General features: G+C 36.1%; 1 protein-coding gene across 1 annotated transcript; it reads left to right on the top strand.

Annotated features, from left to right (window-relative positions):
• Positions 1–1,259: 1,259 nt before the first annotated feature.
• LOC107622057 (uncharacterized) lies at positions 1,260–11,860 on the top strand. The gene is made up of 6 exons (XM_088488548.1): positions 1,260–1,309; positions 1,465–1,552; positions 3,806–3,937; positions 11,167–11,307; positions 11,428–11,582; positions 11,743–11,860. Exons 1-6 carry the CDS (start codon positions 1,260–1,262, stop codon positions 11,858–11,860), a joined length of 684 nt encoding a protein of 227 aa, XP_088344674.1.
• The last annotated feature ends 970 nt before the right edge of the window (positions 11,861–12,830 follow it).

Below are 12,830 nucleotides of genomic sequence, written 5' to 3' on the forward strand. Positions count from 1 at the left end.
CAACCTCTAGATCATGTAGAATGATGCATCTTCTCTGGTAATATCCTCATCCATGTTTAACTTACTCACAATTGTTATCTCCAAACCCCTTGTGTTAGAAGGCAAAACCACAGCAAAACTAAACACTTTTGTTCCCTCTTCAGATTGGTTCTCATGACGGAAGAATATCGGTGGCCTAACTCCAAAGGTAGAGCATACTTTTAACATTATCACCTCCATGCTCTCCACAATCAAGAATCTCTTATTGTTGCCATTTCTTTCTCCTTGCACCACTGGTGAAGACGAGACCCGGAGCTTCCCCATGGTGGACACACTGTCTGAAATGTCATGCATGTATGGTTCTTTTAAGGTGTCATCGTCTTCCTCCTCGTCACGCGTCTCCAACCATTTCAAAGTAGCATTATATGACATGAAACCTTTATATTTTGTGTTTCTAAACTTGTAGACCTGTTTTCGACAACGGTCCCAAGAGGGATAAACTCCAGGTTTCTTTCCAACTCGCATAGGTAGAATGGAAAACCCATGGTAGCCCTAAATTGAATTAGAACCCAATCACATGAAGTAGCTCCAGTATTTGTAGATGCAAGTATGTGAGAAAGGGGATCACAAAATCCAATAATGATATAATGTTTCTCAAAGTCTCCAACCCATGTGACCTTTTGCCATTTTTTTATTACATTAGGTTTTCATAGCCAGGTCCATAATTGAACTTATTGCATGCGTTACTCACTCTATGTTATTGGCAAACTGGTCACATCAAAAACTGAAAAGGCTAGAAACTATATAACTTAACAATTCATGAATTTTATATTGGAAAATTATCCCGTGTTCCCCCGTACGGATTTGGAACTCTGATGTTCTGTGTACGAACAAGTTTCCCACTTAAGATTTGTTGTTTTCAGAGGTTGGAATAGACGAGAATGACCCCATCTTGTGAAGGTCTTTGTCGAAAATGACCAACTTAGATAGGTAGTGTATGAAGCTTGCAATAAGATTTGTGCATGCAGTCAGCCGGCTTCAACATCGGCTGGTAGTGTTTTAAATTGGAATACAGGAATAGATGAGAAAGAAGCCACACAGAGCAGCAGAGGAGCATTGTTGATTGGGTGGTGTCGGAGAATGTGAAGATTATGGGGGAGAAGCAATGTGTGATAGTGGGCCATTCGGACTAACGAGGGCGTGTGTGAAGCTCGCGGTTGTGCAGATCGGTGGTCGTGAAAAATGAATTGAAGTGGATTTTGAGATTGTTTGCGTGATTGATGCCGGTGAGGAAAGATGTTGAAGACCTAAGTCCGTCCCGTTCATTGTGGTAAGTTTTGTTCTTTTTCGTTAAGTAGAGAAGGTTGGGGCTTTCATTTGGGATTGGTAGAATGAAAGATTATGGAATGGTTGTTTTGGATTTTGTAGTTGTTACTTTATGTGTATGAATTCGGTGTGTGTGTGTGGTGCTTGCTTTCAATGTAGGTACAGAGTTAAGGTTGCGCAGCTTCGTTTAACCATTGGTGAAGTATCTAAAGAAGTAGGTTTCCTGTATTTAGGTGTAGGAATGAAGGTGATGAAGTAGGTGTAGGATGAATGCTGCTGTCCTTTATGGTAGCCGCCGTTGTAAAGTTAGTGAAGTGCAAGGTAGTTGTCAAGAAGAGTAAGAACCAGGGTGTTGGGCACTGTTATAGTGAATTAGGATATGTAAGTATTGATAGCCTAATTACGGTGAATGCTAATAGTGAAGTGAGTTAAGTATGAGTATTAACAATTGAGATAATTTGAGGCTTGAACCGTGAGCACTGCAGTCTTTGTTTCTTTATATTGAGCTTTGACATCTATATAACAATGGTATAGTGGAAGAAACTTATCCAAAGTGGCATTTTCTGGGTTTTTTGAATTTTCTTTTTTATCAAAAATATCACTTCATGGGTCCCACTTCGCAGCTCATCTTCCTTATCTTCTCTTTCTTCGTTTATTCTGTCTCTTCGTTCTCTTCTTGTCTCTCTCTCATTGAAACCCTATTCACCTCCTCCAGCTTCCCCAAATTCAGCTTCTTTCTCTCTTCTTTCAGATCATTCTTGCCACCTCTGTCATCGTTCGCTTGCTCTTTTTCTTCTTCTCTTTCTTTCGTTTTTCCCCTATTTCTCCTCGTCTTTGTCCTTCCATCGTTTCTCCATCACCGGCGATGCCTCTACCGTCGGTCGCGTCTACAACCTCATAGAGCGTCAGCCCTCGCTTCGGCGCCCACACTCCCTGGCGATTCCGTTTCTCCGCTCAAGATCGAGGTTCTCCGGCATCGATTCGGATCTCGACGGCACGAGAGATTCACCGGCTATGAACAGGAGCTGGTCAGCGAGGTCGTTCTGGTCTTTTTTCAGGTTGCACAAGAACTACAGGTCGCACAAGAGGTCGTTTCTGTTTTTTTCCAATGTTTGTGGCTTTCTGTGATTTTGATTTGTTTTATAGTTCGTCTAATTTTTAATTTTGTGGAGGGGTTTTTGTTGTGTTATTTTTGCTCTTGGTGTGATTATCATTTCTTCTTAGTGTAGTTTGATTTGGTATTGGCTATGCTCAGTGTGATAGTGTTGAGCTTATTCAATTAAAAGTTTATTTGGAATAAGGATTTTATTTTGAATCACTATTTTGAATCGCTATATTTTATACCCCTGGTTTTTTGTATTATGAAAATTTCAGAAATTGTAAAAAATTCCACGCTAGCTAGAATGAGGGAGAATCGGTATCACAGAATGGTTTTTTAGTGGTCTCCAAAGAGAAGGTACTATAGTATACTGTTTCTACCATACTATTTTTTGCTTGAATGTTGCATTGATATATGAGTCTTGTTGCTGTAGTGTTTTCCAAGTGGAAGCATTGCTTTTTCTCCCAATCTTCATTATTATAGAATTTTGCATAAAATTCGCTACTAATTACTGATCATATTGTGGATATATAGAGTATAGGCTGAGAGAGTTATTGGAACTGATTTTTAAATAGATTTTGGTTGTCTGTTAATTGAAGGGAAACATGTAAGAATGGGATTTTTCACGAATAAAATCATTTAAATGCCCAAATTAAATTCCGAAAAGTTAGAATGAGAATTTGGGGATTTAAATATGATTTTTGGACTCAGTAGGTCCTTCTGATTCAGAAAATGTGCTTTTTGTGAAAAATCGTGAAAAACTACGAACTGGCAGTTGAACCGATTCGAATATGCCCGGTACCGCACGAGAAAAAGTAAAAACCGTCAAAAACCTTAGAAAAATATTAGAAATGAAAAATCGGACGTTAATCTTAAAGATTTGGCCCGAAGTTGGGCCAAACAGGCTAAAAACGCTAACGGGTTGGACCGGGCCCAAGTTGGACCCAAGCCCAACATATATAAGGTTCATTTAATGAACCTATGCAGCCACAACACCAATTAAACACAACACACACATCAGAAATTGAAAGAGGGAGAGGAGAAGAGATTGAACACTATTCACTTCAATCTTCTCAAACTCATATCTTGAGCTACAGAGCTCCGATTGCTGCACCGTTTGCGGCTACGCGTTTCTTGTGAAGAGCTCTACAAAACCCATATAAGAAACTGGTAAGAAAAATCTCGAATCCCTCTCAGTTGTTCTCTTCAAAATTTCGGTTCTTAGGGCTTTGGGATTAAGTGATTTTTTCTGATTTTGGATGTTTAGGTTCACTCTAATCCTTGATTAGCATTGGGTTTTGGCTCCCAAATCTATTGGGAAAGGTAAGAGCTCTTGAACCTTTATGAGATTATGTTTATATTGAACCCTAGGTTGATTTGTGGTGATTTATATGTGTATAGCTTGATTGTTGTGAGTTTGGGAGCTATTGGAACATATTGGTGCTTGTTGAAGTGGAATTGAAAGCTTGGTTTGGAGTTGAGAGCTTGCTTGTGCTTGTTTTGGGTTTTGGTGCATATAGGGAATCGGCCAAGGTATGGTTTCGGTTTCTTCTATGTAGTATATAATATTCATGGACACTTAGGCTAGTGACCCATAGGATAGGTCTGAATTTAAATGGTTGTTGAGTTGTTAAATGATGGTATGTGGTGATTTATGATGAATTAATGATTGTTGGGTTTGAGTATGATGAATGATGGTAATATGATAATGATGATTGATTGTGTAAATTGAAAAGGTATGGTGATGATATAAGTGATGTTGAAATTGATGATTTGGTATTGTGGTTGTAAAAATGTGATATATTGGTGTCGATGTTGAAGATGATGAGATGTGAATGGAAATGTGGTAAGTTTGGTGTATTGTGATATAAAGGGTGATATTTGATAAAAATTAGAGTTTGGAATGGTTTGTTATTGTTTTGGTTGGTTTGAGATATGAAAGTTGGAAAAATTGATAATTTGGGAACAATTGGTAAAAGTGAATTTTGGTGAACTTTGTCTGATCATAACTTTTGCCTCAGTTTTCAAATTCGGTTAAAATTGGTTTAGAATTAAAGTTTATTGAAAACTCTTCGAAATGATATAAAGTTTGAAAGAATTGGAATTTTGTAGAGGAAGTTATGATCATTCAAAGTTGGTGTTGAAAATATGAAATTCTGCAGAGTTGCAGAATTCTGTGTTTTCTGGTATGTGCATATGCACACTCGTGTGCGGACACACACCTCTGTGAAAATTTCAATATGTGCCCACGCACAGACCTATGCGCACGCACACGAAGAGGCAGGCAGTTTGCTTGCGGCGCTAGCACAGCTTGTGCGCTCACACACCAAGGAGAAAATACAACCTATGCGCACGCACACATTGAGAAGGCTAGTCTGTTGGGGGCGCTAGCACAGGTTGTGCGAGCGAAGACTTTGTAAATTTTGACACCTGTGTGTACGCACACATTTTAAAACTCTCCGGACCGTGCGCGCGCACACCTCTGTGCGGACGCACACGCCCTGTTTCTCAAATTTTACTTTGTTTTCAACTATTCTACCTTCCCAACAAGGTTGTAAGATTCTTTAACACTATTTTAGGACTCTTGGGCCTAGTTTTAGACATTTAAAACATTGGAAAAGAATTTGGGGGGTTTTAGATGACATTATTTGGAAAACTTAGAAAACGGAGGCCTAGGTTTCTGGCGTGCTGAGGACGGTTTGACATTATGTGATGAATGGTTAATGTATGATAGTATGAGATAAAGAATTGAGAAACTATTGAGTTCAGAACTGAGATGTGAATTTACAGTGGTTGAGATGAGTCGAGGACTCTGAATGAGATGATGGATCCATGTATATTGAAAATGTTTTCTGAAAAACCACTGAACTACTGTTTTATGATTATGAGACACTATGCACTCGGCAGGGACGGCGGTTGGATCCCACTTACGTTAAGATGCGAGGTCGGTGGCAAGAGTATCATGCTCGTATCCCTTCGGATCATCAGAGTGTGTAGGCACAAAACCCTGGACAGTGATCCGAGCACTATATCTCGGGGGTTCCCAATAATGATTCCGAAGGGCGACATATCCATGGAGATTTGTTAGGTGGCAGTTGAACCGACAATGTGATATCATAGCCAGTAGGATAGGCATTCATCATATGCATTTTCTATCTGTTTGTATGCTTTGACTGAAATGGCTTGCCTATTTGTATAACATGCCTAATTGCTATTTGAATTAATTGTCTTATATGCTTCAACTTGTGTTTTACTTGCATTGTACATTATCTGTGTTTTCTACTGGGATTGAGGAGGTTCGAAAGGCAGTGGCGATGGGATCGCATGGAGGATCGGTTGGTGAAGGCTGTGGGACAGCGATGTTTGGTTAGAATAGAAATCCCCTAAGATAGATTACCCCGTTTATTTATGTTAAGATTTATATAGCTATGCTTATTTGTTTTAGAATGCTTTAAGTTTGAACTCTTGTGATGGATATGAAGCTTAGGATTGCCTTTGGCGTCCTGGGGTCTTATATCCTACATCACTGGGCACTGTTACCATATTGAGAACCTCCGGTTCTCATACCATATTTCTGTTGTGTTTTGAAGATGCAGGTCACAACCCACCTTAGTGAGTTGTCTGGTTGGTGATAGAAGCGGAAGATCCGGATACTTCTTTTGAGTCATTTGAGTTATTTTGTATATGTCTCTCACTTTTGTATTTTGTTTTGCCTAGAGCCTTGTATTGAGAGAACAAAATTTGTATAAGCTGTTTTTACTGTCAGATCTCTGTTAGTCTGTATATGGCTAGCCGGCTTAAACTCCGCGAGTCGTGGCTAGTTTTCTATAATATTATATACTTATCTTTTTCTATATCACCTTTGTTTCTTGTGCTTCAAGTTAGAAGCTACGCTAGTACGTTTTGTGCTTTTCAAATCCTGTATTTGAGCTATATCCTTCATCGGGCTTCTAAATTATACTATTCTTTCTATATATGGAAAAACTACCAAAAGTACCCATGAAGTTTACGAACGCTGATAAAAGTACCCATAAACTAAGGAAATTAACGCTGTACCCATGAAAGATGGGTTCCGTATGACAAAACTATCCAAATCTAAATTTTTTGTTGATTTTTTAATAAAATTCCTAAACTACCCTACACTCAACCTCAACTCACTTTTCAACCTTTTATAACTCAATTTGCACCAACTCTTGCCATGGAGTCCAAAACTACTACAATAAACCAGACGAAAATCAATGGTAGTGGTGGTGGTGGTAGAAGATCAGACCTCAACCGATTCACTCATAAGTTTATAATCCATACCCAAATCAAATTAATCGAACACAAAAAAAATACTCAAAACATAAAAATTTTCAAATCCATTCATCCAATTTCAATTCACTTTAGCAAAACTAGAAATAGAAAAAGCCATCAACCATAAAAAATCAACAAATCCATTCATCAAATTTGAAATTTATTTCAGCAAAAATCAGAAGTAGAAGTAGCCATCAACTGGATCTTCTGTAAATCAATCTCAGCCTTTATAAAAAATAAAAGCAGATTTAAAAAAATAGAACAGTATCATTTTAGTAGTAACTAAATCAATTTCTGAAAAGAAGAAAAATAAAATAAAAATATTTTAAAAAAAAGAAATACCTTTTTCTTTGCCGGCCGACTGTAACATCGTCAATGGCAGAACCTCCATCCACAGTGCCGCCTCCCTTTCTTCTCTGATTTCTCTTTACCGAACCCGCTTTCTGCATGCAAGAGTACCACGACCCCTCTCTCTTCTCAGGTGTGCGATGACGGTATTCTCCTCGGCTGGGTCAGACACGCCACGACGACGTTCTCCTCGGCTACAACAGGCGTGCCACGGCAGCATTCTCCTCAGGTTGGGTCACAGGTGTGCGATGAAGGTGTTGTAGTCACGTTAATAGTGAGAGGAAGAAGCAGTGAGAGGGGAAGAGATTGGCGGTAATGGAGTAGGTGGGTAGCGGACGGCAATGAGAAAGTAGGAGGAGAGTTTCTGTGATTCTGTAAGGGTTTTTGAGGGATAAGTGAGGAGAGAGGAAGAAGAGAAGAGAGGGAGTGACGGTAGAATGGGGTTAAGGTGGGGTAGTTTAGGAATTTTATTAAAAAATCAACAAAAAATTAGGATTTGGATACTTTTGTCATACGGAACCTATCTTTCATGTGTATAGCGTTAATTTCCTTAGTTTATGGATACTTTTGTCAGCGTTCGTAAACTTCTTGGGTACTTTTGGTAGTTTTTCCTTCTATATATATTATATGTATGAGCTTAAAACTGTCGTAATCTCTGATTAACCTTTGCTTTACGACGCGAGGTAAAGCTTAGGCTAATTAGGGTGTTACAAAACAAATGTATGTTCCTTTAATGGGTATTTGGTTCTTTTCGTGTGGATAATTTTGGGTAGCTGGAAAAAGGGGTTTTGCAAGGACTTATTTGAATTTTATTTTGAATTTATGACTGTGTAATTGTGTTTATTTTACTTCCTCTGAATTTTTGTTAGTGTGTTTTTTATTATTCATTATTTTATATCAGTAAAATGTTTTGTATCCCTTACTATTTTGATTGGTGGATTGGGATTTTGAAGAGTGATAGGATAAAAAAAGCAGATGAAGGTCAATGTTATTAGCTTGTCACTGTTCATCATGTATAGGGTTGTTATGCTAATGTATACATTTTGGTGTCTTTGTCTTCGTTTTATCTTTTTTCCTTGGTGGTTGTTTGATCTTCCATGCTTTGTATGTATCTTAATTTGAAAGGGTTTATTATCTGTAGTTTTTTTTTTAGTTTTTGGTGTTACTGTAAGCATCAAGTTTATGTCTTTTTCGATTTTTAGATTTTTTTACATCGGGATTTTTGTCTTGATTTTTATTTGGGTATCTGTTTCTTTTTGTGTGTGTTATTTAAGGGATTGGTGGATTGGGACTTTGAACAGGGATAGGATAAGAAAGAGCAAATGAAGGTCAATGTTATTAGCTTGCCACTGTTCATCATGTATAGTGTTGTTATGCTAATGTATATATTTTGGTGTCTTTGTTTTTGGTTGTGATTGAGCTGTCTCGTGGATGAAAAGATTCGCTGCACTGCCTAAAACCTTGCTCACCTTCTCAGAGAATCCCCCTTTTGGTTGTCCTACTTTCTCTGATGTCTCTGTCATCTGCTTTGGTCCAAATTGTCGCGGTGGTAGTGCTGTCTCCAATGGTGAAGGTGATGTGTTTTGCATGTGTTCTCTGATTTTGTTTCAAATAAATATTAATTTACTTTTTTGTAACTGTGATGTGTTGGGAAAAAAATTGCAAATCTTTTATTTGTGAAAAGATAAATTAAAATCTTCTTTCCCGTGATTCTCTATGTATTTGTGAGTGTTCTTTGTGTGTTTTGTAGTTTTTATTTTTTAATTGAGATACTTGTATATATTTTATTCGGTTGGGTGATACTAATACTGATAATAGTATTAGTAAATCATTGGAAGTTGCTTGTGATTATGTTGTTTCGGTATAAGTTTATTGGGATTTTAGATAGAAGTTGTGTATTTTTAGGTAGATTACTGATATTTACAGTTGTTGGTTACAGAAATTGTGTATTGTTTACGTAGCTTACTAAGCAACTTCATCTCCAATGGGTCCTCAAAATCTCTATTGGTGGCTAACTATTGGGTGGACACTGATTAGCTGGTTGAACCAGGTGATTTGAAGAATTTTCGCTCCTGTCTGGGTTAGCTACAGGCTTCGGAGAAATATTTCTTCTAGCACCAAGTTAAGTTAAATCATTTTTCTTCTTATCTCTTCTAAGAAAAATTGTTCAAACCTTAATATTTTGAATTGTGTCTAATTCCACGGTGTCCTCTGTTAAAAATGATATAGTGTATTTGTTGAAAATGATATACCTGACATATTGTTTATTTTTATGACTCAATATATATAGCACTTATTTTTTAATCAAATAATGATGGAGTCTTATTTATGAGAAGAATTGAATAGATGTGCCATATTTTTCATTGTGTGTGAAAGTTTCTGTGTTGGTTGTAAATGTGGTTGGTTTATTGGCTGTTTGTTTCTTTTAGATTAATAGTAAATTCTTTTATTTTTAACTTTATATTTTATCTTTTTTCTTTGGTGGTTGTTTGATCTTCCACGTTTTGTATGTATCTTAATTTGAAAGGGTTTATTATATGTGGTTTTTGGTGTTATTATAAGCATCAAGTTTATGTCTTTTTCTATTTTTGGATTTTTTTACAGTCGGGGTTTTTGTCTTGATTTTATTTGGGTATCTGTTTCTTTTGTGTGTGTTATTTAGGGCTGTTGCGAAAAAATTGTATTGCATCCACTTGTTTAAAGGCTTATAAGTTCTTCTTTTGCTTTGGTTGATTTTTGATGGGTATATCGGTTATGACGTCGATTTTGAAGATGAAGATTAATTGCTACTCCCGTCCTTTGGATTTTTTACAATTGTGGTTTTGGACTTTTTTTTAATGGGTATTTGGTTCTTTCCGTGTGGATAATTTTGGATAGCTGGAAAAATGGGTTTTGCAAGGACTTATTTGAACTTTATTTTGAATTTATTACTGTGTAATTGTGTTTATTTTACTTGCTCTGAATTTCTGTTAGTGTGTTTTTTATTACTTATTATTTTATATCAGTAAAATGTTTTGTATCCCCTATTAATTTGATTGGTGTATTGGGACTTTGAACAGTGATAGGATAAGAAAAAGTAGATCAAGGTCAATGTTATGAGCTTGCCACTATTCATCATGTATAGTGTTGTTATGCTAATGTATATATTTTGGTGTTTTTGTTTTTGGTTGTGATTGAGGTGTCTCGTGGACCAAGAGATTCGCTGCACCACCTAAAATGTTGCTCACGTTCTCAGAGAATCCCCCCTTTTGGCTGTCCTACTTTCTCTCATGTGTCTGTCATCTGCTTTGGTCCAAATCGTCGCGGTGGTAGTGCTGTCTCCAATGGTGAAGGTGATGTGTTTTTCATGTGTTCTTTGATTTTGTTTCAAATAAATATTAATTTACTTTTTTTTAATTGTGATGTGTTAGGAAAAAAATTGGAAATCTTTTATTTGTGAAAAAATAAATTGAAACCTTCTTTCCCGTGATTGTCTATGTATTTTTTAGTGTTCTTTGTGTGTTTTATAGTATTTATTTTTTAATTCAGATACCTGTATATATTTTATTCGGCTGGGTGATACTAATACTAATAATAGTATTAGTAAACCATTGGAAGTTGCCTGTGATTATGTTGTTTTGGCATAAGTTGATTGGAATTTTAGATAGAATTTGTGTATTTTTGGGTAGATTGCTAACATTTATGGTTGTTGGTTACAGAAATTGTGTATTGCTTAAGTAGCTTACTAAGCAACTTTATCTCTATTCTAAGAAAAATTTTCAAACCTTGATATTTTGAATTGTGTCTAATTCCATGATGTCCCCTGTGAAAAATGATATAGTGTATTTGTTGAAAATGATATAATTGAGGTATTGTTTATTTTTATCAGTCAATATATATAGCACTTATTTTTTAATCAAGTAACGATAGAGTCTTATTTATGAGAAGAATTGAATAGATGTGCCATATTTTTCATTGTGTGTGAAAGTTTCTATGTTGGTTGTAAATGTGGTTGGTTTATTGGCTGTTTGTTCCTTTTAGATTAATATTAAATTCTTTTATTTTTAACTTTATATTTTATCTTTTTTCCTTGGTGGTTGTTTGATCTTCCACGTTTTGTATGTATCTTAATTTGAAAGGGTTTATTATATGTGGTTTTTGACGTTAATGGAACACAACCATTGTTTATTGCTAATGAGGGCAAGGGTGTTTCATTAGAAGATGATTTTATGCGGCTTACTAGGAGATGTACTATTGAGGAACTCCATGATAACAATGAGGTTTATTGAGTTTTTTTCATGTCTTTAATCAATTTTGACTTAGTTGTCCTTTGATGAAAAAATTATACAAAATTATGTTTTCCATTTATATCTCAATGTTTATTTTTTATGTTATAATAGGAAGGGTCTTTTGTGGTTTTTGGTATTGTGAGATCTATTGTGGATGAGGAACCTTGGTGGTATTCAGCTTGTGTTTGTGGGAAGTCAATTAAGCCTCAAGGTGGTGCATATTATTGTGATTTTTGTCAGCACTATGCTACCAATGTGACTCCTAGGTACGTTGTGTTTATTCCTTTAGGTGTGATATTCTTTTTTTTTCTTTCTTTTTCCTGCTGTTGTTTAATTCTCCTTGTTCCATTTTTTTAATTATAGTTATTTTGTTGTTTTTTTGTTTTTTGTGTTAAATTTTTTATTGGGTAATTCTTCTATGGTCAGATATAGGATCAAAATAGCTGTTGAGGATGATAATGGACATGGTGTATTTGTCTTATTCGATCGTGAGGCTGCTTACTTATTGAAAAAATCATGTGCTGATCTGTTTGGAGAGGTTTAAAAGGATGCAAGTGTATGGTTTATTCTTTTTTTCTGTTGTTGAGTTTAATAGTGGATGAGATCTGTTTGTGCCATCTATAATTATTTGTTGACTGTGTTTGAGTGTGTATTTGGTCCTTGATTTTTCTAAGAACCATGTGTTCAAATTATTTCACAGGTTGTTTATAGAGATAGTTATCCTGTGATGTTCCAGCAATTGTTGGGGAAAAATTGCTTCTTAAGATAGATACCAAGAGTGTTAGTGTAGACAAATATTTCGGAACTTTTCGTGTGAAAAGAGTTTGCGATGATGCTGCTATTATTTCCATGTTTGAGTTGCCTAACTATGATGCGGATAATGAGCGCACTCCATTGAAGGTTGCATCTTCAAACTCGTGTATTTTATATGTACCTTGATGGGTGGAAATCAGATTCTACACAAAACTCACCGGCAAGTGTACAGGGTCGCATCAAGTAGTAATAACTCACAAGAGTGAGGTCGATCCCACAGAGATTGATGGATCAAGCAACTCTAGTGGGTGATTAGTTTAGTCAAGCTAACATTGGTTAATTGAATGAAATTGAAGCAACAGAACACAACTTGCAGGAATTGTAAAATGCAGAAGGTAAATGGCAGAAGCTTAGAGAGCAAGGAATATAAATTGACAGAATCTTAAATGACAAGAAAGATAAATTACATGAAATGTAAAGAGAGCTGGGTGCTGGAAATTAAAGAAAGTAATAGATCAATCAATCGGAACAATTGCAGAAAATATAAATGTGCAGGAAAGTAAATCAAGCTCAATGTGAATGTGAAATTGCAGAAGAAGAGAATTGCTTAGAATTGCAGGAAAAGTAAATTTGGATCTCAACCATTTCAAATGTAAAGTTACAGAAAGTAAAACTGCAGAAAAGAAAATTGGAGCTGAGAATTGTAGAAAGTGAAATTTGCATAAACTGAATTCAATACTTGGAATGTAACAGTGCAGAAA

Source organism: Arachis ipaensis, chromosome B10 (genome assembly GCF_059453495.1).
Source record: "Arachis ipaensis isolate K30076 ecotype BB chromosome B10, ASM5945349v1, whole genome shotgun sequence".
In the NCBI taxonomy this organism is placed as follows: domain Eukaryota; kingdom Viridiplantae; phylum Streptophyta; class Magnoliopsida; order Fabales; family Fabaceae; genus Arachis; species Arachis ipaensis.